General features: G+C 39.8%; 1 protein-coding gene across 3 annotated transcripts in view; it reads right to left on the bottom strand.

Moving 5' to 3' along the window:
* Positions 1-25,473, bottom strand: part of map3k3 (mitogen-activated protein kinase kinase kinase 3) — a 172,678-nt gene that overhangs the window by 53,858 nt on the left and 93,347 nt on the right. For all 3 annotated transcript variants that reach the window (XM_059955770.1, XM_059955773.1, XM_059955771.1), the window contains 2 exons: positions 24,174-24,365; positions 4,343-4,491 (listed from right to left, as the gene is read on the bottom strand). In XM_059955770.1, the coding sequence (XP_059811753.1) occupies positions 4,343-4,491; positions 24,174-24,365 (341 nt within the window). The remainder of the gene's footprint in view (positions 1-4,342; positions 4,492-24,173; positions 24,366-25,473) is intronic.

Genomic DNA, 25,473 nt, shown 5'->3' with positions numbered 1-25,473 from the left:
GGGCACGAGAGTGATGAGGGACCTTGAAGTTGGATGCCAGCTTCTTGAGGCATCACCTTTTGAAGATGTCCTCGATGACTGGGAGGCTAGAGCTCATGATGAAGGTGGCTGAGTTTACAATCCTCTGATGCAACCAATCAGAACACCTCTGAGACTGCACACGCAATATTCTGCAAAGTTTGGGTCTCATTGTCTGAAATAATGATCTCTTTCCTCAGATGGAATGCAACAAAGATTCATGGGTTCCTGGGATAGCAGGTTTGCGAGAAGAGAGATTGAATAGACTAGACTTGTATTCTCTAGGGGTTAAGAGAGTGAGATGAGTCCTCATTGAAAGTTTTAGAGTTCTTAAACGATTTGAAGAGTGCATATAAAGAGGAGTTTCAAACTGGGGTCACTGCCTCAGGGGGAAAAAAAAGGTAGATCTTTTAGGATTGGCATGAATGAAATTTCTCTATCAGAGGTTTCTGGTAGCTCAGTCATAGAATTCTTTTGAAAACAAATTTCTGGAATTAAGGAATATGGAAATATGTAGTGCAGGAAAATGGTGTTGAGGTAGGTAATCTTACCTCCTCTGGTAAGACCAGATGAGGAAGGAATCTTATAGAATTTTTTGAAGATGTAACTAGTGGATAGGGAGGAGCCAGTGGATGTGGTATATTTAGATTTTCAAAAGGCTTTTGACAAGGTCCCACACAGGAGATTAGTGTGCAAACTTAAAGCACACAGTATTGGGGGTATGGTATTGATGTGGATAGAGAATTGGTTGGCAGACAGGAAGCAAAGAGTGGGAGTAAACAGGACCTTTTCAGAATGGCAGGCAGTGACTAGTGGGGTACTGCAAGGCCCAGTGCTGGGACCCCAGTTGTTTACAATATATATTAATGATTTAGACAAGGGAATTAAATGCAGCATCTCCAAGTTTGCGGATGATACAAAGCTGGGCGGCGGCGTTAGCTGTGAGGAGGATGCTAAGAGGATGCAAGGTGACTAGGATAGGTTTGGTGAGTGGGCAAATTCATGGCAGATGCAATTTAATGTGGATAAATGTGAGGTTATCCACTTCGGTTGCAAGAACAGGAAAACAGATTATTATCTGAACGGTGGCCGATTAGGAAAAGGGGAGATGCAACGAGACCTGGGTGTCATTGTACACCAGTCATTGAAGGTGGGCATGCAGGTACAGCAGGCGGTGGAAAAGCATTCATAGCAAAAGGATTTGAGTACAGGAGCAGGGAGGTTCTACTGCAGTTGTACAAGGCCTTGGTGAGACCGCACCTAGAATATTGTGTGCAGTTTTGATTCCCTAATCTGAGGAAAGACATTCTTGCCATAGAGGGAGTACAGAGAAGGTTCACCAGATTGATTCCTGGGATGGCAGGACTTTCATATGAAGAAAGACTGGATCGACTAGGCTTATACTCACTGGAATTTAGAAGATTGAGGGGGGATCTTATTGAAACGTATAAAATTCTAAAGGGATTGGACAGGCTAGATGCAGGAAGATTGTTTCCGATGTTGGGGAAGTCCAGAATGAGGGGTCACAGTTTAAGGATAAAGGGGAAGCCTTTTAGGACCGAAATGAGGAAAAACTTCTTCACACAGAGAGTGGTGAATCTGTGGAATTCTCTGCCACAGGAAACAGTTGAGGCCAGTTCATTGGCTATATTTAAGAGGAAGTCAGATATGGCCCTTGTGGCTAAAGGGATTGGGGGTATGGAGAGAAAGCAGGTACAGGGTTCTGAGTTGGATGATCAGCCATGATCATACTGAATGGCGGTGCAGGCTCGAAGGACCGAATGGCCTACTCCTGCACCTATTTTCTATGCTTCTATGCAAACCTTTATCTTAGATGACACAGCAGGATTACAGGACCAGATGACCTCCTCTTATATCCTGCTACTTCTTTTAACCAAGGGCCAGTATATTTTTCCTACAATACCCTGCATGTGATCTAACCAGGGTTGTGTGTACACAAGACATGACCTCTATGTACGTATATTCCATCCTTTAGTTATAAAGGCTAGCCTTACATTTTTGGTTATTCTGTTTACATGTTATGATATTTTAATAATCTTCATACATGAACCATTAAGTCTCCCTAGATGCAGCTGTTAACAATTCAGTTCTTAAGGTCTATGCTTTGAGCAGAAACACGCAAATTAATTTTTCATTTTTGCTTATACTGAAGTTTATATTGCATAGTCGGCCTATTCACATTCTAGGATGCAATCTACCTCCCCTGGAAATATCGTTACGAAGCTACCAGTTATTATCATTTACAATATTAGGATTATCTTTCTTTTCTTAAGAACATTTTATACTAATCTTGATAATTATTTGTAAACATCTTTGCATATTCCAATTTTTGGTTTTCCTTTGCTGAATTCTAAAATGTTTCCCACCCCAAGGCCTACTATTATTTCAGGCAACTTTATGAGTCTCTTCCTTTGATATAATACCACATTTAATTTCACCATCACCAATGGATGAACCACTTTTCCTGTTGGACTTTTGTGCCTTAGAGGAATATATACACTTTTTAAACAAATCATGTATACTTCTTCAGATGGTAGCTAGTGGCTGTGTACCTTCATACCTTTGTAATATCCTTTAAGTCCTGGTCTTAAATGAAAGACCGAGATACTATCTTCAAATTCAATGTAAAAGGCTACATTAATAACACATTTCCCTAAAGATTTAAGGATAGGGCAGAATACAGATTTCACAAAATCATTATTTGGTTCTAAGCATTACAATTTGAGGATAGATAGGTGAACCAGGAGAGTGGTTTGAGGGTAAATGGTGAGAAATTATTTTCACTAGTTGGGAAATTCTAAACAAAGGGGTAAAATCTAAAAATGAAATAAAAGGACTTTCTACAGTACCGTTAGAAAACAATTCTACACAGGATGCTAGAAATGTGCAACTCTCAAGTGATAATCACTTACTAATTTTAATGGATATGAGTAAAGTAAGTATATAGGTTTAAGTCACACACTGGAGGGTTTAATAAACTACTACTACTCCCATGTCGTTTTGGCCTTAGCTTATTACAAATCAGACAATAGTGGTTCAGCATCCACTATAAATCTCTCATGATTTCATTTCAGTTAGCCCTACTGCTCAATGAAGAATATGCACACGGAAGTTAAATGAAGTAATTACACTTTAGCCGTAATACACTAAGCTCTGTAAACTGAGTGCCTGGGGAAGGAGCCTTTCATATTTTGAACCAGACCCCAGCGTGAATCAGTAGATTTGGCAGAGAAGATGAAGTCAGCTCTTCTGCAAGTATAAATCCAGTCTTTTGACTTGCTAGCTGGTAATGTTCACCAACACTCTGCTTGTAAAACTCAAGTGGAACTTTCCCCCCACCCCTCCCTGACACACACACACACCCTTTTTTCCCTAACACAGGAAGTGCTGAATATTTTCTCAGTTTTAAAAGGAAACAGCCTTCACAAGGATAAATTAGCTATCCCCAGACACAACAAGTGGGCTGATAAATCATAATTATCTAACACTGGAGAAATTAAATTGTAATTCACTAAAATGGAAACTTTTAATGTCTTTTAAAAAAACAAAAAATCCTTTTATTATATATTGTGCTTGTTTCATTTTAATTATTATTCTGAAATAATCTGTTATTAATTGCTGTCTGCTAGCAAGGAGACATTCCTTTAGAGGAAGGATAGATATGAAAACAGTCAGCATATTCCCAAGAACAAAGACAGGCATTTGATGTTGATGCTCAACGCATTCACAGAACAATAACCGATTGGTATTTTCTTGGACAATTCACTATTTTGATAAACCCTTCCCTTTTGGAATATTTGAAATACAAGTTCAGAGTTACAGGAGGCACCAATGTCAACACTACAGAAGAGTCTGGGGTAAAGATTGAGGCAGAAAACATGTGCAGATTTTAAAAACATCCAGCAATTGCAGAAAGACTGAATGGTTTGTAGGGAAGAGGGGATTAACATTCCTGATGCGGTTTTAACTAGGAGAGGTACAGCCGGATCTCAGGAAGAAAAGAGAACAATAAAATCAGAATACAGTGCTAATTTTAGCAATAATTAAATAAGAAAAGCAAGAAAGATTCTAACAGAAAGAGACCATGCAGTTTCTACTGAATATTTATTTTTAATCCATTTTCTAAAAGGGTGATGCTAGTTATACCACTCCCAATGGTATTCTAGTTTAAGATATTCTAATATAGCAAAGATTGAAATCGAATCTCCAGTTTTTGTCGAGTGACCTTGAGTGACAATTAACAACAGTCTTAAATTGCATCTTACTCTATCGATATAGCAGGATTACAGATCAAAGTACTTACCTTGCTGGTCTCAAGACTGTCAGGGTCAAACTGAACCTGCTTTGCAGCAAGTTCCCTTCCTGTGTCTACATCGTAACAGAGATATACACGTCCAAATGCTCCCTGGCCGAGCAGCTTCCCTCTTCTCCAGTTGGTAGGTGCACTTGGGGCTGTAATTGAACAAGTAAAACATTAGGCTCTGTTGAAAAATTAAGTTAATTACAGAGAAGCAATTAAGACATCTAGAGTGTAATTCTGAACTGGAGTAGGGTTCCCATTTGCAGAGCACTCACATTTAAATTAAGTTTGCTGTGAAAATGACTTATAAGACATAGGAACAGAATTGGGCCATTCAGCCCAGAGTCTGCTCCTCCATTTCATCATGGCTGATCTATTTCCTTCTCATCCCCATTCTTCCATCTTCTCCCCATAATCTTTTCCACCCTGACTTATCAAGAATCTATCAACTTGACCCTTAAATACACTCAAGGACATGTCCTCCACAGCCATCTATGGCAACAAATTCCACAGATCCACTACCCTCTGGCTAAAGAATTTCCTCCTCATCTCCATCCTAAATGGTCATCCCTCTATTCTGAGGTGGTGCTCTCTAGTCCTAGATTCCCCGTTGTAGGAAACGTGCTTCCCACATTTACTCTATCAAGGCCTTTCAACATTCGATAGGTTACAATAAGATCCCCTCTCATTCTTCTAAATTCCAGTGAATACAGGCCCAGAGCCATCAAATGCTCCTCATAAGCCTTTCATTCCCAGAATAATTTTCGTAAACCTCCTTTGATTTCTATCCAATGACAAAACTTCTTTTCTTAGATAAGGGGCCCAAAACTGCTCACAATACTCCAAGTGAAAGCCTCACCAGTGCTTTAGAAAGCCTCAGCATTATATCCTTGCTTTTTTATTCTAGACCTCTTGAAATGAATGCTGATATTGCATTTGCTTTCCTCATACAAATTCAACCTGCAAATTAATCTTTAGGGAATCCTGCACAAAGACTCCCAAATGCCCTGCGCCTCAGGGTTTTTTTTTTGCATTTTCTCTCGATTTAGAAAATAATCTACCCTTTCATTTCTTCTACCAAAGTGCATAACTATATACTTCCCAACACTGTATTCCATCTGCCATTTCTTTGCCCATTCTCCTCATTTAAGTCCTTCCGTAGCCTACTTCCTCAACACTACTTGCCCCTCCAACTATCTTTGTATCATCTGCAAATTGGATCACAAAGCCATCAATTCCACCACCCAAATCACTGACCTATAACGTTAAAAGCAGTTCCAACACTGACTCCCACAGAACACCACAAGTCACGGGCTGCCAATTAGAAAAGGTTCCCTTTATTCCCACTCTCTGCCTCCTGTCAATCAGCCAATGCTCTATCCATGCTAGAATCTTTCCTGTAATACCATGGGCTCTTAGCTTGCTAAGCAGCCTCACTTGCAGCACCTTGTCAAAGGCCTTCTGAAAATCCAAGTACACAGCATTCACCTATTCTCTCATCTGGCCTGCTTGTTATTTCCTCAGATATTTCCAACAGAATTGTCAGGCAAGATTTTCCCTTGAGGAAACCATGCTGACTTTGTGTTCGACTCCATCAACTTCCCAACCACTAAAGTCAGGCTAACTGGCCTATATTAAGCAGTCCCAAAGAAGGGTCTCAGCTTGAAATGTCAACCGTTTACACTTTCCACAGATGCTGCCTGACCTGCCGAGTTCCTCTCGCATTTTGTGTGTGTTGATTTGGATTTCCAGCATCTGCAGATTTGCTCTCATCTATAATTTCCTTTCTTCTGCTTCCCTCCCTTCTTGAAGAGTGGAATGCCATTTGCAATTTTCCAGTCATCCAGAACCACGCCAGAATCGAGTGATTCTCGAAAGATCATTACTAATGCCTCCACAATCTCTTCAGCTTCCTCCTTCAGAACCTTGAGGTGTACACCATCTGGCTCAGGTGACTTATCTACCTTCAGACCTTCCAGCTTCCCAAGCATCTTCACCTTAGTAATAATGATTACACGTACTTCTGCCCCTCTGACACACTCAAACTTCCACCATACTACTAGTGTTTTCCCATGGTGAAGACTGATGCAAAATACTTAGTTCACCTGCTATTTCCTTGTCCCCCATTACTGCCTCTCTAGCATCACTTCCAGTGGTCCAATATCTACTCTTGCTTCTTTTACTCTTTATATATCTGAAACACTGTTGGTATCCTCTGATATTATTGGCTAACTTACCTTCTATTTGATCTTTTCCCTCCTTATGGTTTTTTAGTTGCCTTCTGTTGGTTTTTAAGATCTTCCTAATCCTCTAATTTCCCACTAGTTTTTGCTCTATTACATGCCCTCTCTTTTGCTTTTATGTTGGTTTTGACTTCCCTTGTCAGCCACGGTTGTGTCATCCTCCCTTTAGAATACTACTATTTTGAGATGTATCTATCCTTTGCCTTCTGAATTACTCCCAGAAATTCCAGCCATTGCTGCTTTGCCAGTGTTCTCACTATATTTACATAAATTATGGCCAGGTAAAAACAATGGTACCTCAAGTATCTCAGGGCGGACTTATAGGAGTGGCTGATATATCTGAACTGAATGGCTAAATCAAAACAAAAATAACACACAACAATTCATAGCAAACTGGAAATGGTTAAGTGCAGCAACCCAAGTGAATGAGTACCAAAATTGGCTTTAAAACCTTAGTCAGCTGATCACTTCAAACAGAAGTTGAAGTCGGGAAATATCCAACTTTTTTAAAGTTATCACTGCATATTCCTTCAGAAAAATTTAAGACACCATTCGGCATTCATCTAATCCATACTGTTTATTAGTTAATAATCTCAGTGAGATCTGAAGTTCTCTCATTTTTCTTCATGGCTGCTACCTGCTTTACTTGTAATCTATTTATTTGGTCCCATCTCCAAGGCACCAAACAGAGCTCCTTAAACACATCAATAATAATGCTTCAATCACCAATCGAACTGGTTGAGGATTGAAGGGCACATTTACTACATTGAATCTGTAGGAGGTAGTGAATGATGCAACACCATGGAAAACTCCACTGTACTTTGCCATCACTAACATGACTGCTGCAGATATATCTAACCATGTCAGCACTGGCTGGAGTAATCAGTGCACAATCTTAGTGGAGACTAAGTAATTTCTTCACACTGAGGCTACTCACATTGAGTAACACAATCCCCACACAAAGTGGCATTTACATATATTGAACAGATTTGGCACCTCAAAACCTGGCTTCCACAAAGCCATGTGGATTAACAGGAGCAGCAACCTGTCTGGAATTTCTTGGTCACCAGCACCAAGTACAAAAGAAAGAGACAGGTATAGTGGGAGCAGCCATCTTGTAAATGGCCAAGTATAAGCTTTGGCAAGCAATTAGTTTCAGTGAGAAGGCTGAGAAATGACCAAGTAGGTGTTTCTTTATCTCACAGTAGAAGAGACAGGGATAAAGGATATTGAAGCTAGTGTGGTGATACCCTGAAGGATGACAACATACACAAAAGGAGAACAACATACACAAAACGCCAGAGGAACTCAGCAGGCTAGGCTGCATCTATGGACAAGAGTAAACAACCGACATTTCAGGCTCTGACCCTTCTTCAGGATTTCCAGCACCTGCCGATGTTCTCATGCTTGTGGAGGGAGAGAGAGGTCCAGGCAAGCAGTAAGGGTAGGGGATTTGATAGAGAGGGGATTACAGGGCACTTCTGTGGCTGAAAGAGAAGCTCTCTAATGGTATGTTGCTGTCCTAGTACCAGGATTTGGATGTGTCTCCATTAGGTCCAGAACATTCTGAATGCAGAGGGAGAACAGCTAGAGTACACATTGGTAGAAAGAGGGATGAGAACTTCTCGTTTCAAAAGCAGAATCCGTAGGGTCATAATCTCAGAAGTATTTCCTGTGTTATGTATTAGTGAGGGTAGAAATGAGAGGACAGGATGGATGTACTTGTAGCTGAAGGGTTGGAGCAGGAGGGAGGGTTTTAGTTACTTGGATCATTAGGATTGTTTGTTGAACAGGTGGGACACATACAAAAAAGGAAGATGCATCAAAATGGGAAAGGAACCAATATCCTTGCAGGGAAGTTTGCTCATACTCCACAAGCAGGTTTAAATTAATTTGTTAGAGGATTGGGAAACAAAATATCAGTGGGATGGAAACTGGAAAGGTCAAATCAAGCCAATGAGCAGAATGTAGAGTTAAATAGGCACTCTTAAATATGCAACACATGGTGCTTCAGGGATTGGTACTGTGACCCTGGGGGTTTCTAATTATACACTCAGTGGTCACTATCAGCTAATGCAAATATCTAACCAGCCAATCATGTGGCAGCAGCTCATTGCATAAAAGCATGCAGATATGGTCATGAGGTTCAGTTGCTGTTCAGACCAAACATCAGAATGGTAGAGAAATGTGATCTAAGTAACTTTCACTGTGAATGACAGTTGCTGTCAGACAGGGTGGTTTGAGTATTTCGGAAACTGATAATCTCCTGGGATTTTCATGCAGTCTCTAGAGTTTACAGAGAATGGTATGAAATATAAAAAAAAATAAAATCTACTGGGCGACAGTGGAGAATGGCTAGACTGGTTCAAGCTGACAGCAAATTATAACCACACAATACACCAGTGCAAAAGAGCATCTCTGAATGCACATGTCGAACCTTGAAGTGATGGGCTACAGCAGAAGACCACAAACACAATCAGTGGCCACTTTATTAGGAACAGGTGGGTCTGATTAACGAGTTTACAGATGACATGAAAATTCTAAGGACGTCTAAGGATACAGCAAAACATATCAGCTGGGAATTTGAGCAAGACAGTGGCAAATGAAATTTAATCCAGACAAATGTGATAATGCACTTTGAAAAGTTAAATTCAAATAGACTGTACCCAGTAAATGGCAGGGATCATAGAAGTACTGATGTAGAGAGAATTTGGGGTGCAAGTCTATAGCTCCCTGAAAGAAGCAACACAGGCATTAGGGCAGTGAAGAACTGAGTATAAGCACTGAGATGTCATGTTGCCCTGTACAAAACATTGGTTAGACTACACATGGAGTCTTGTGTACAGTTCTGGGCACCCCATTACAGGAAGAACATGGCAACAATAGAGTGCGCAGAAGAGATTCACCAGGATATTGCTGGAGGGCTGTAATCATAAGGTAAGATTGGTAAGTGATTTATTCTCACTGGGAGGATAAGGTAAGAGGCCAAGGGCTGACCTCTGAAGTTTATAATGTTTGAGGATCACATGGATAGGAATCGATAATCAGATCTTTTCTCAGGGCAGAGGAGTTTAAACTAGATGACATAGCTCTAAAGTGAAAGGGAATACATTTAAAGGAGATGCAAGTGTAGACTTTTCCCACATAGAAAGTAGTTATCTGGAACAAGTTGCCAGAAGAGGTGACCACAATTACGATGTTTAAACAGCATCCAGGCAGGTGAGAAAGGATATGAACCTAATGCAGGCAAATTGGGTTAGTGTAGATAAACAACACAGAATGATGGACAAGATAAGAGAAAGGGCTCACTTCTATGTTGTACAATTTTATAAATTTATGGGAGGGCAGGCAGAATCAATTGTATTTATTTTATTGCAAGGAGCCTCATGGGTAAAACAGATGAGCTTAGATTATGGATCAGCATTTGGAACTATGATGTTATTATAATCCCAAAAACATAGTTGATGAAAGGGTAGGACTGGCTACTTCGTGTGCTGCGGGGTATATAAGGTTCAGATGTGACAGAAGGGAATGCCAAAAGAGGAGGTGGAAATTGCATATCTGATTGGAGGAAACCTAACAGCAGTATTTTGAGAGGATGTCTTGGAGGGATCATGCAATGAGGCTATATAGGTAGAATTTAAGAATAAGATGGGCAATTACTTTGTTGGTATTATACTATAGGCCTCACAATTTTAGTGGAAATTAGAGGAACATATATGCAAGCAAATCACAAAGGTGAAAGAGCAACAGCGATATAATAGTTGGGGTAGGGGGTTTAACTCTCAATATTGACTGGAAGTGCTTAGTGCAATGGTTCCCAATCTTTTTTATGCCATGGACCCCTACCACTAAGTGAGGGATCTGTGAATCCCAAGTTGGGAACTCCTGCACTAGTGCAAAGGGTTTAGAAAGGGTGGAATTTATTAAGGTGTCCAACAATTTTTTGAAGAAATGTGTATAAGTGATCTTGTGTTTCCTGTTGGCTGTTTGATGTCTTACTGACCATCTATCACCCTTTTCTTCCTAATCTCTACCCATATGGCCTCATTTGAGGAACCTTCCTGAACATGTTTCTTCAACACTGAAGTGTCCCATTCCCTGACTAACAGGGCAATGCCATCTTCTCTCTTGCATCCCCCTCTGTCCCGTCTGAAAATTCTCTGAAGCAGGCTACTGAGTTTCCAGTCCTACTCATCTTTCAACTATGTCTGTGATAACAATAATATCATTGTGTTAATTAAAAGCTTTGACTTTGTCTACCTTGCTAGTTAGACCTTTTCCATTAAAATAGACCCAATTTAATACTGTATTCCTCTGTGAATTTACCCTCCCACTCTGCCTACTGGATGTACTACCCATCTCCCCTTAAGGTGACTGTACCACTATATGGTATACCATCATACCACCATTATATCTACTTTGAAAGTCAATACCCTGCCAGTTTTAACCTTCCCCAGCAGCATTAATAAATTTCCCCACTTGGATCTTGGTCCTGTCCCAGTTTTGTGCAACCCATCCCTTTTGTACAGCTCCCACCTTTCCCAGAAATGGGAATGAGATTTGTACAACATTGCTATGGGAAGCAAAGGAAAAGAATGCTAGGGTTCTGGCCAAGATTTTCATATTTCCGCTGCCAATAAGTGAAGATCCACAAACCTAAGCACATCTTCCTCTCCTGCACCATTTAGTTGATCCATCCTTCTATTCATGTTAGTTCACGCATCAGAAACGAGAGATTATAACTTTGGAGGTTCAACTATTTAAACAGCTACACAGCTCTATTAACTCATGCTGCTTGACCTAATCTCTGAGCACCTGCACAAGAAACAGAAGTAGACGATTCAGAGTTACACACACACACACAACACTGGAGGAACTCAGCAGGCCAGGCAGCATCTATTAAAATGAATAAACTGTTGATGTTTTGGGTTGAGACCCTTCTTCAGGACTGGAAAGGAAGCATCTTGCCAGAATAAAAAGATAGGGGGAGGGGAAGGAGGACAAGCTAGAAGGTGATGGGTGAAGCCAGGTAGATGGGAAGGGGAGGGGGGGGGCATGAAGCAAGTAAGTGATAGGTAGAAAAGGTAAAGGACTGGAGAAAGAATCTGATAGGAGAGGAGAGTTGACCATGGGGAAAAATGGAAGAAGGGGCACCATGGGAACAGTGATAAGCAGGTGATGAAAAGAATTAAGAGGCCAGAGTGGGGAATTGAAGAGGGAAGGTGGAGCAAAAAAATTTACCAGGAGAAACTGATGTTCATGCTATCAGGTTGGAGGCTACTAGACAGAATACAAGGTGTTTCTCCTCCAACCTGAGAGTGGCCTCATCATGGCAGAAGAGAAGGCCATGGACCAACATGTGGGAACAGGAATGGGGATAAGAATTAAAATGGTTGGCCACTGGGAAATCCCGCTTTTTGCGGATGGAACAGAGGTGCTTGAAAGAGCGGCCCCCCAATTTACATAAGGTCTTACCAATGTAGAGGAGGGCCATATCAGCATATCAGGTGCGCCGGATAGAGGAGAATGGGCAGATGCAGCTTTTCTGTCCTTTAGAGGGATATGTGCTAGGAGGGAGATTAGTGAGGAGGGGGCAATGGACAAGGGATTCATGAAGGGAGCAATCCCTGCGGAGGCTCTGGGGGGGGAGGGGAAGAAATTAGTAGGCTTATAAAAGGTGTCGGTAGGCAGTTTTTCTCCAGAGATGGAGACATTGAGATCAAAAGACATCAAAGTACCTTCAAAAAAAAGATCACGAAAACATTTTATACCTTTCCTTTTCCATATACTAAAAGCTTGATCTGTCAATGAAGGTTTAAAAAAAAAATTACATAAAATAGGGCTGTCCAGAGCAAAGTTTTTCAGATTAAAGAATTTGCGAAATTGAAACCAAATTCGTAGTGTATGTTTAACAACAGGGTTAGATATCTGTTTATTGAATTTGGCTAAATCAATAGGAAGAAAAGAACCAAGAACGGAAAATATAGAATATCCCTTAACCTCACTACATTCCAAATTTACCCACTGTGGGCACACAGGTGAATCCAAATCTAGTTTCCAGTACATTAGGTTACGAATATTATTCGCCCAATAATAAAATCTAAAGTTAGGTAAAGCTAGACCACCATCTTTTTTAGACTTTTGTAATTGCCTTTTGCTTAACCTAGGATTTTTATTTTGCCACACAAATGAGGAAATTTTTGAATCAATATTATCAAAAAAAGATTTAGGAATAAAAATTGGTAAAGCTTGGAATAAATATAAAAATTTCGGTAAAATCATCATTTTAATAGCATTAATCCGACCAACTAATGATAAAAATAAGGGAGACCATCTAGTAGTAAGTTGCTGAATTTGATGAAGCATAGGTAAAAAATTCAGTCCAAATAAATCTTTATATTTCTTGGTGATTTTTATACCTAAATAGATAAAGTTATCAGTAACAACTTTAAATGGCATCCTATCACTCAATAAAGTTTGCGCGTTTAAAGGGAATAACTCACTCTTATCTAAGTTTAACTTATAACCAGAAAAGCTACCAAATTGAGCCAACAAGGATAAAATAGCAGGAATAGACCTACTAGGATTAGAAATATATAACAACAAATCATCAGCATAAAGCGATAATTTGTATAACTTCTCATTACGGGTAATACCAAAAATATTAGGAGACTCACGAATAGCAATAGCTAAAGGTTCTAATGCAATATTAAATAATAAAGGACTTAAAGGACAACCTTGTCTCGTACCACGAGATAATTGAAAAAAAGAGGATCTATAATTATTTGTAAGAACAGAAGCAACAGGTTTATAATATATTAATTTAATCCATGATATAAAATTAGGACTAAAATTAAAGTTTCTCAATGCATTAAATAAATATGTCCATTCAACTCTATCAAAGGCTTTTTCAGCATCTAATGAGATAACACATTCTGGGGTTGTAGGTGATGAAGTATAAATTATGTTAATCAATTTTCTAATATTAAAAAAGGAATATCAATTCCTAATAAAACCAGTTTGATCTTCTGAAATAATCTGTGGTAATACCTTTTCTAATCTAATGGCTAAAATTTTTGTAAGAATCTTAGAGTCTACATTTAATAATGATATAGGGCGATAAGATGCACATAAGGTAGAATCTTTATCTTTTTTAAGAATTAAAGAGATAGTAGCTTCATAAAACGATTGAGGTAGTCTCTTCTTAACAAACGCATCATTAAAGATTTCACATAGCCAAGGAGAAAGCAATAAAGAAAAAGTTTGAGACATTGAGAAAGGGGAGGGTGGCATCAGAAATGGACCATGAATACAAGGGCAGGGTAGGTGCAAAGTTGATGAAACTGTCTGCCGTTGTCTTTTATAAATATACCAAATCCCACAGCTATCTTTACTATACGTCTTCCCACCCTGTCCCCTGTAACAATGCTACATCCTCATTTCTCAGTTCCTCCATCTCTGCTACATTTGTTCCCAGGATGTGGCTTTCCTTTCCAGGACATCAGAGATGTCCCCCTTCAAAGAACAGGACTTCTCTTCCTCCACTATTGCTGCTGCCGTCACCTGTATCTCCTCCATTTACTGGATATCCATACTCAGCCCATCTTCCTGCCACCTTAACAGGAATAGAGTTCCCCTTGTCCTCCATGTAACACGCTGTAAGGTTTCACTGCTAAGGCTAATGTAATGGCTTCTATGTAATGTTTCACTGCTACGGTAATGGTTTCTCCGTAGCAGCAATGTCTGAGTTACGACCAGAGATAACGAGGTTTTGGATTGGATGTTATCCAATGGGAGAAATGCTGTTCTTTCTTGTGAGTCTGGAAGAGAGATTTTCGCTGTTCTTTTGTCAGGGAGCGATGGAGAGAGAGGATGCGAATGGAGAGAGTTGGAAGACCACCAGACGGAGTGGACTGAGGAGTGAGGGTCCGAGGGGCGGCTACACTTGGAGGTCGACAGGAACAAGTGAACGGACAATGAACTCCAACGATGTGCAATAGACTTTTTCCTTAAAATGGGCCCTTTTACTTTTTATTTTCTTTACTAACCCTCTATCCAGATTAAGATTTATAAAGTTCAATCATTTAATTGCATATGGTGTACTGTCGGATATCTTGCGATGTGGATTTGTAACTGGGCAACACATCACGCAGATTTCTCAGTCTGGCGGGGCCAGGAGTTGTTTTCCCCTAGACGAGCCCAAGCTGGCCGAGCCTGAGGGTTATATCCACATCCAACACATCATTCTCCACAACTTCCACCATCTTCAAAGGGATCTTACTACAAAACACATCTTTACCTCCAACCACTCTCTGCTTTCCAGTACTTCAGTGGCAACAAGGCCACTTGTTGATAGGTGCTTGAGTGACAGGAGCAGTGTAAGTAATCTAATTCAAAGGACCTCAGCATTCATCTCCTTGTCACTTTCTTCTCATGCACAGAAATCTGGCTTATTAGAAGATCCATCAGATTGTGATTGCAAGTATGCCTTACACTAGAGGCGGTGTGGAGCGAAGTCCAAGCTGGAGTTGGTGTTGCTGCCCAGTGTTCACTCAGCAGAAGACAAGCCGTACTGTGTTCGACTGCAGATTTCTGCAGCATTCATGGACCCAGGTCTTGGACTGTATATTACTGATAACTTGTAGATTTACTGCTATCTTATATGTGCTTTGTGCTGTGTGTGACTGTGGTACTCTGTTTTGCACCTTGGCTCCAGAGTAACTCTGTTTTGTTTGGCTGTATTCATGTATGGTTGAATGACAATTACACTTGAATTATTTGAATTATGATTTGCAAATAGGTGACTTTTAATGTACAGTAGATTTAACTGGAAGGGACAAAAGAGGGAGGAAATAGGAGCAGGGGTATGTCACTCAGCTCCTCAAATCTGCACTGTTATTCAACATGGTCATGCTGATCAGCCCCTGACCAGTTCTCCTTCACCCTCAATTTCCAGCAATTTACCTACTTCCTCTTTAAATATTCTCAATGATCTAATACCACAACCCACCAGCAGAGATTCATCACCCTCTACGGAAAAGGTTCCTACACAGCAGAGTTTTAAATAACCACTTCCTGATGTTGTAGCTTCCCTTTTTGAGATCCTCCCACGAACGGTGGCATCTTGATATCTGTACCTCAGGAAGAAGGACACCTCAATCGCTCTGTACTTCATTCATCTGAAATCTGTTTCTAAATTGGCAACATTCTGCCTTATGATCTCCCCCTACCTGAGTGTGATTCACTTTTGCACATTAAACTCCACTTACTTAGTTTTGGCTTGTTGACTCAAACTATTTATAACCTGTTGCATCCAAACATCAGTCTGGGGAGCATGATTTTCTCTTTCTTGATTGGGTTGTTGGACAAATGGAATTAGCTTGAGCCTTTCCATTAACCTTCTGCTGGTCTGTAGGTGTCACTAAATTGCCAAATAGGGAAAATCACATCAATTTTCAGAAGCTTTTCAAAAATTGGCAAATTGTGAACACAAGACTGAGGGTGACATTTTGTTGCCAGATCTGAAATCTGTCCCACTAGCTCTCAGGGATGCATCACTCAGTTCCAGTCACCACCCCAGCTTAAGCCTGTTAAAATGTGAAATTGAAGAACTTGTCTCACTTACCTGATCTCATCCTTCCTGAATACCAAATCTAGTACTGTGCCTATCATTACAACATCTAGCATTTTTTTTTAATATAAATGTGTCCTGGCTCACTCACTCTTCCTTCCCTAAATGGGTGTAGTCTGTATCCTAGAATGCTGAGGAAATAGCAGAAGCACTGACCAGAATCTTTCAGACATCATTAGATACAGCAGCCGTGCCAGAAACTAGAAGCTTGCCAATGTACACTACACCACTGTTTAAAAAGGGAGAAAGGGATAAACCATGTAATTAAATATATCAGCTATCTGAACATAGGCAGGAAGGTTCAAGAAGCAATGTAGAATAAATTTAACTTGCATTTGGTAATTTAATAACCAGCTTTGATTTAACAGTGAAAGAAAAAAAATGAGCAGAAATCTAGATACAAGAATCTGCAGATGCTGGAAATCTGAAGCAATATAAATGAGCTGGAGAAACTCAGTGGGTCAGGCAGCATCTATGGAGGGAAATGAACAGCTGACATTTCAGGTAGGAACCCTTCAATGCTCCTAATGAAGGGTCTCAACCAGAAAGGTTGAATGATAATTTCCTTCCGCAGATGCTGCCTGACCCGCTGAGTTCCTCCAGCTCCTTTGGGTGCTGCTATTTGAGGAGGAATCTAATTTCTTTTCCTTCATTCATAACTTTTGAGCAAATGGAGACCGTATATGTATGCAACTGTCAGACATAGACCGATAGGTGGCAAATAACATATGCATCACAAAACAATTTCCAACTAAATAGTGTCCAATAACATATCCATGATGTTCAATAGCATTACCAACACCTAGATGCTAAAATCATTTGGGGTGGGGTGGTCATCACTGATCAGAAACTTAACTGGCTTCCCACATAAATACAATGGGTAAAAGAGGAGAATAATTCCCTCATTTCAGAAATCTACACCTACCAAGGCATGAATGTTATTCTTAATTAGACAAGGGGTCTATATCTTCATACAGTATTCTCTATGATTTCGAAACCCTTTATAATTGCAGCAAAACCTCCTTATATACTCTAACCATAAGATTATAGAAGCAGAACTAGGCCATTTGGCTGTGAGAGTCTGCTTCACCATTTCATCATGGCTGATCCATTTCACTCTCCTACCTTCTCCCTGTATCCCTTCATGCCCTGATTGAACAAGAACCTATCAACCTCTGCCTTAAATATTCGTAAAGACTTAGTCTCCACAGCTGCATGTGGCAAAGAATTCCACAGATTCACCACATCCTGGTAAAAAAAAATCCTCATCTCCTTTCTAAAAGGATGCACCTTTATTCTGAGACTGTGTCCTCTGGTATTGGACTCTCCCACCATAGGAAACATCATCTTCACATCCACTCTATCAAGGCCTTTCACCATTCAGGAGGTTTCAATGAGGTTACCCCTCATTCTTCTGAATTCTAGTGATTACAGGTCCAGACCTATCAGAACCTCTTCAGATGACAAGCCATTCAATCCTGGAATCATTTTCATGAGCAAACACGTGGAAATCTGCAGATGCTGGAAATTCAAACAACACACACAAAATGCTGGTGGAACACAACAGGCCAGGCAGCATCTATAAGGAGAAGCACTGTCGACGTTTTGGGCCGAGACCCTTCATCAGGATTATCATTTTCGTGAACCTCCTTTGAACCTTCTCCTGTTTCACCATATCCTTTCTAAGATAAGGAGCCCAAACCTGCTCATAATACTCCAAGCGAGGCCTCACTAGTGCTTAATAAAGTCTCAACATTACATCCTTTTATATTCTTGTCCTATTGAAATGAATGCTAACATTACATTTGCCTTCCTCACCTCAGACTCAACCTGCAAATTTACCTTTAGGGAATTCTGCACAAGGACTCCCAAGTACCTTTACACCTCAGTTTTTTCTATTTTCTCTCCATTTAGAAAATAGTCACTCCTTTCATTTCTTCTGCCAAATTGTATAACCATACACTTCCTGACATTGCCATTACATCTGCCACTTCTTTGCCCATTCTTCTAACCTGTCTAAGTCCTTCTGTAGCCTCTTTGCTTCCGCAACACTAGTTGCCCCCTCCATCAATTCTGTCATCCAAATCATTGACATACAATGTAAAAAGAAGCAGTCCCAACAGACCCCCATTTATTATAAAGGTCATCTTCACAGAGAAAGATTAGTAGGCCAAATGGTTCATTCAGTCTGTTGTAAAGATCACAGCTAATCTGATTTTGGGCTCAAGTGACTTTCTTGCCTAATCCCAATAACCTTTGATTCCTCAGATTACATAAAAGTTATTTACTTCAGTTTTAAATCTATCTGATGACTCAGCCTCCATAGAATCATAATGTTCAAATATTTCTACTCAACCTTAAATAGCCCAGTACATACTCTATACAGTACTTTGTAGTTCTAGGTCATCAAGTGCCCTCAAAAAATCTATCCTGTTGATCTGCACAGAAATTCATATTTCAGTAATAGTATTTTTTTATCTTCCTGAACTCAAATGAGGTTAAATACTCAAATGATTCCACTATGCTTTGTCCCAGGAATCATCCTCATGTTCTGTTCTGCCTCCAATGTAAAAATACCATGTTAAAGGAGACCAATGCACAACTTCCTTAGTTACTCCATTCCTCTTGCAATAAATTTCATCTGTTGCTGCTTCATGTCCACAAGGATACCCAGATCTTTTGCCTACAGAAACACACTCTTGTCTCCCTATATTTAACCAACATCTTTCCTTCCAAGTGGATAACCTTATTTTCACCCACTTTATGCTACAACTGCCATACAAATTTTTGCAGTCAATTAATACATCAACATCTTTTGTAGGTCCTCTACCTTTCCACCTTGCTTTATTATGAGGACATTGGAATCATTGCCACAGCACTGATCCTTGTTGTATCCTGCAAGTTACAGAAAGCCAAGCTGAAAGTCACCCATTTATCACGAATGCTTTCTGTTTGTTAATTCTTTACTAATATGTGAGCTTCAACTCCATGAAGTTTTATCTTGTGAAATAATCTTCAACCTTTCTTGAACCAATTGGCACAGTCCTAATCATTAGTTTAGAAACACTGACAATGTTGATCGCTTTACACTAAAATGGATTTTGTGCTTTTGTTTGAATTGTGTTCTTTCTTGTAAAAATTGTGTATAATTTGTTTAAGTTAGATAGGTACATGGAGCTTAGTAAAATAGAGGGCTATAGGTAAGCCTAGTAATTTCTAAGGTAGGGACGTGTTCAGCACAACTTTATGGGCCGAAGGGCCTGTATTGTGCTGTAGGTTTTCTATGTTTCTAAGTTACAGATTTTTCTTGTGAACGCTGCTTACATGATGCTACTGCAAGCTTTTCATTGTACCAGTATCAGTGTATACATGGACTTGTGCAGATGACAATAAACTCAACTTTGACATTTCACTTTAAACCTCACTGTAGCACCTTATCAAATGTTTATTTTTGAAATCCAAATACTTTACATTTTCTGGTTCTCCTATATCCACCTGTTGGTAACATTAAATACTACATATAGCATTGGTCTTCTCAGTTAAGGAATGGTATGCTGCACTTGCCTTGGAAATAATACAGAACAGTGCCTTCTCATATTAGAAAGGGACAGCAGCACAGAAGCAGCTCCTTCAGTGCACCAGCTCTGTACTAACCATTACTACTCATTTTTATTAATCTGACATTAATTCCATTTTTAATTTTCATCCCCACCCTTGCAGATTCTACTACTCACTTAGCTGGGCTGATTGCCAAACCAAGTCAGCAACATTCTGACTGCCTACTGGTTGATGAATGGGGTCCTTTGCCATATTACTGAACATCTATGAAGAATCGGGCAGACATTTCCTATCAACTTCCTTCCTGCCAGTCTCATCAAGTTGTCACCAAGATCCATCAGTGTATTGACAGCAGGAAAAATACAGAATGGGCTGTCTTCCCCGAGCATCAATTCTGATGAGAATTCCAGTGAAAGATTTTTTTTCTTTTTTAAAAATATTTACCCAGAATGAGCCACACACAAAAGATGAAAGTTACTCTCTGAAAGTGACCTGCCACAAGAACACAGACAACTTATCACTCCACAATAAACATAAGTCATGGAATCTCCTGGATATCAATTACACAATATTCCACCATAAAACAACTGGATTGACTCCATAAATGGTGAAGTGGGAACATTTCTTGAGGAGGCAGTGTCATTGGAGAAGGGATTACAGTATTACCACTTGACAAAGTCACGCCAAGAGTATCCCCAAACTTAGTAGATTGCAGTCTGTCCACTAGCAGGCCGATTGTAGATACAATTGTTCAGTATTTATCCATTGTGTATTATAAATCAACTTAATTCCAGATAGAACTTGACCTTCTAAAAGATACTTGTATCTGTATAGCATGAATGCACATCAGTTTTCAACACCACTCCAGTTGGACATTTGTGATTATATTCTGGTAGGTAACTGGTAATCAGATTTGGAAGATGCATACAAATGTTACACCTTGTATTCATTTACAGCTATCCTCTGTGATATACAGTGGATTCCAGTTAACTGGGACCATACATTTTGGCCCATTTAAGCAGCTGCCCCAACTAGCTGAATTTTCATGGAAATGGCTAAAATGGTATTAAAAAATCTACCATTTAACTGAGTAACATATTATATATTTAAGTGAGATACAGAACAAATTAGAACAGTACCATTAATAATATCCACTGTATTTGATGCTGACAAGAAACCTGTGCAGAAGAGTTTTTAAAGTGGAAAAGTCATTGCACTGGGGCTGTTCCAGGTCCAGTTGGACAAGTAAATGTCACAACTGGCGTCATCCCTGGTTGCAGTGGATGAACGGAACTACTTCTCTGCCTTGTGTATGCCCTTCACTCTGCACGGAGCGTTGGAGAACCACCTTCCTGGCCTTTGGAATTCACAGTAGTTCGCATCCGCCGGAGCTGACTTTGCAAGCTAGGACAGTCATGCCCCTATCTCACCAGGGTATGAGACGTGCTGGCACTCACCTGGTGTAGACCGCTTGTTGAAGCGGTGTACTTGGATGTGGCCACTGTTGCGTTGAAACAGCTACTTAGAGCCACAGGTGAGAGCTGAGTGTCCAATGAGGACTGAAGTAACTTTCAAGATTGTTGTTGATACCTTCAAATTTTTTGTGGTTCCTAACTTGAAGTAGTGAAATAGTTTCGTTTTCGCTCCTAGCCGTTTCTGGCATCTTCAAGCCTGAATGCTTGAAACCGCTATGAGCAAATCAGTTCTGAATTGTCTTACTGCTCATTTCTCTGCAACAAGCAGGGAAAAAAAACTGCTTTTGAACACAAACACACACAACTGATGCTATTCAAAAGCTGTTCGCTCCAAGCACAGTGTAGTGTCTAACAGCTACACAACGTGCATACAACTGACAGGAGTTAGAAACTGTTTGGGAACAGTCTCCTGTCCCAATTAAGCAGGATAGTGTCCCAAATAAACAAAGGGAATCCCAGTATTTTCCTGATATATTTTTGTTCTTTAAGAGTCGCCCCAATTAAACAGCTGCCCCAATTAACTGGAAACCATTGTACTTTGAGTGTAGCAGAAATACATTTATTGCATTTACATTATTAAGACACATAGGCTCACGACTTCCATCTGTTCACCAGTTTTTCCCTGGAGTAAAGGCCAATAATTTAAATCAGGTTTCAGAAATGAGCCATGTACAAGCTCCAATTTTAACTCAATGGAGCAGAGCAGAAAACCATTAATGCTACAGCACATTTCACCTGGTTTGGCATATGAACAGTGTACACAAGGGGGAAAAAAAATCAACATTAGTCTCAATACAGACTGGGGTGAAAAAAGAAAAAAAATACAAGGTATTAAAATTACATCACTATTGTGATGTACATTTTGCCAGTGTGATTGAGCACTGAATTCCACTGGCACTTTAGCAAAGTTACAGAATACACATTACAGTCATAACTGTAAGGAAAAGAGTTACCAAGCAACATTTCTGGTTCATTATGAATATTTGAGGCCAAGAGAGAGTGTGTGTGTGTGTGTTGGACTACAAAGGAATCAAAGGCTTCCTCCTGTTTCTACTTCCTAAAGACTGATATAGCATCAGCAATCTTGGTTATATTTCATCTCAGCTATTGAATAGCTTCCCAACTTGAGAACAACTGACAATGCCCACTCTCTTTCCTGATACTTAATCAACACTCTACCCATGGTGACATGTTATCCTAATCTTGTAAACTCTTATTAGTTTGAGCACAACTAATCTAGTGTTCTAACAAAAGTTTTGAAAATCCAGAAGTATTACTTCACTGGCTCCAGCTACCCTTCTGCAGTTACATCCTCAAAACTTTATTTGCAAAGTGATATAGATATCTCTTGGAAAAACAAAGAATATTTTAAACTCAGATTATTAAAAGATAGAACTACTGGGGTGGAGAGCAGGTTTGATAAAATGATGGCAAATAATATGTAAAGTAGGAAAGATAACTGAAGTCAAGAGCATGATTTTTCAGACTGGTCTTCCTTGGGAATCAAAATTCTTATCTCCATAAACATCCATCTGCCTTGGATTTGAGAGCTGGACCAACTGTGTAAAGGACTGTAAACTACTTGGAGCAAAGGGCAATTGATAGATTGAACAGAGACTCCAAATTAAATTTAACAGGGAACACAAGCTGATACACTTTAGTAGTCTTGGAGACTTTGATGAGAGGTGGCTGAGCAGGTATGAGCTCTTTCCTTAGAATACGGTCACTACTAGAGCAGCAGGGTTGGTGGAACTGAGACTGGCTCTGAGGCCAAGGAAGAAGTCAGGCAGTAGTGATAGAAGACTTAACAATGAAGGGGACAGACAGGATATTCTGTGACTGCAGAAGAGACTCCAGGATGGTGTCAGGGACGTCTCAGAGTGATGCCTGACCTAGTGTATTCTCAGACTTTGTGGAAAACTAGAGAAGAAAATTACATACGCCCTTGCAGAAAATTTTACTTTATTTCTGGCTACAGGTGATGTTCTACAGGACAGGCGAGCAGTTAATATGCAGATGGGGCATTAGCTCACTGGGCAAAGTTAGCATGGACAAGTTGGGCTGAAAGGCCTGTTTCCATTCTGTATGACTCTCTGACAAGCAAGAAAAGATAAACACTAAATAGTAAAACTTCAAAGGAAGCAGACACAGATTCATACATGAGAAAAAGTCTCTAATTTACTAATCAGGGTTACAGAGTTCAAAAGTAAAGAATACTGACACCAACCAGTAATGAGACTGCAATTATGACACCGTCCATTTTGGATAACCTACTTTAGGACAGATGCTGAATCTGCAGAATGATGAAAAAGAAATCACTATGACAACAAAGATAAATAAAAAGGTTTCTTTATGTGGAGATTACAGAAGCTGTCACTCAAAAAAATTACGAGGAGACTAGAAAGCAAAATTACGAAGATCTGCAAAAAAAAAAGTACAGGAAAATTTACCCTTGCCCCACCAGGGGCAGTTCGGAAAAAAATAATTCAACATCAGGTGGTGTTGAGGCACAATAAACCATGCCAGAAACCATAGCGAAATTATATGCACTATCACTCTAAAATCCAATATTAAAAGCTGGAGAAATTTGTACAGATACAAAAATAGGATGAAATTGACTGATCTTTCATGACTGCATGAACATAAACAGTATAAATAATGACTTTACAGCATTGACTAAATTCCATGAAAGTCCTTTTCCAACTGTAAAACTGACTATATTCCATCCCCTGCTGTAGCTCATTCTTTCTGGAAATGTGTTCACACAACCTAACCCTACCCTTGATAAACCCCCTAGATTTGTGTGTATGTCCATATAAGGGCATTCAAAGGCCAATGAAATGCCAAAGAAAGTAGGCTTGAATGCATTCTTGTACTGGCAACATATTTACAAAGCTTACAAAACAAAATGAAAAGTGGCCTACATTTAGTGGAAACATTCCTCTCCTGTACTGAGAGCGTGCTTTCACTGTCTCCGCTGCGGATTCTCCCTCGGCTGTCCATGTACTGAGCTGCTAAACCCATGTTCTCTCCATTTGTACTTAGTGACCGACTGGATGGCACAAGAGTGAACAAGTTCCCCTGCTGTCGGCGAATTCTCGGAAACGTTCTCCGCCCTGAAAAATACGACACATACTTGTCAACACAATCCTTGATACATTAAACAAGTCCACCTGAAAAAGCAGGCCAAAAAAAAGGAAAAAAATATCACACCAAATTTCATATATTAAAGTATGAAGCATTTATGTAGGCATTAAACATGTTACTCTCCACAATGATACATGATTCCATGCAGTTTCCACATGTACCAAATGCATCTTGCAAACTTGCATTTAGTGGCTGAGTGACGATGGTGGCAAATGATTTATCTCGATCACAGTCAGGCCTGATCCCACCCTCACCAAAATTTTCTCAAATGTTGATCTTTCACCAAGTCACCAACAGCAATTGAGTGGAGGCACAATGGCCATCTCCTGCCTCAGCTAAAATCTAATAACTCAGTGATGCTCTTAATCAAGGCTGGGATCTTCCTGAATTATGACTCAGATCCTAATGACTAATCCTCAGTTACTGATTGCAACAGGCTTCACCATTCTGAAATGAATTACCAAAAGTTTTGACAAATTTTTTTGCTGGAAAAGTGATTTAATCTTGTGGTACAATGCTGCAACTCAAAATACAAAAAGAAAAATATTGTCATAAAATTATGACAAAGCATAATTGGTTGAAGGAAGGACAAAATGCCCACATGAAAATAAAGCAGCAGTCAAAAGAGGCAGAGTTAATTACTGTATCCTTTATAAAAGCAGAAACTGGGGGAAAATACTCTGCAGGTCAGACAGCAACTGTTGAGAGAGAAACAAAATTAATATTTCAGGACATGGCTTTTTTTTTGCATTCCCCACTTTCCCCTTATGACTTTCACTTGAAGCATCCCAGAGTAGCCCAGTCTAGCCATTAGGAGTAAAATGAAAACAGCTTTTATAGCATGTAGATAGTACCATCTGCAGTTTAACAAATGGGGAAATACAAGTGCTAACTGGGGAAAATCCTGGTAATGAAAGGTCACAACTTTAATTTTAAAGACGAGAGATTCTGTAGATACTGGAAATCTTGAGTAACACACACAAGATGCAGGAGGAAATCAGCAGGTCGTACAGCATCTATGGAAAGGAATAAACTGACGATGTTTCGAGCTGAGACTTCACATTAGGACTTGAAAGG

Source organism: Hypanus sabinus, chromosome X1, assembly GCF_030144855.1.
Source record: "Hypanus sabinus isolate sHypSab1 chromosome X1, sHypSab1.hap1, whole genome shotgun sequence".
Taxonomy (NCBI): domain Eukaryota; kingdom Metazoa; phylum Chordata; class Chondrichthyes; order Myliobatiformes; family Dasyatidae; genus Hypanus; species Hypanus sabinus.
This window is presented reverse-complemented; position numbering and strand designations above follow the sequence as displayed.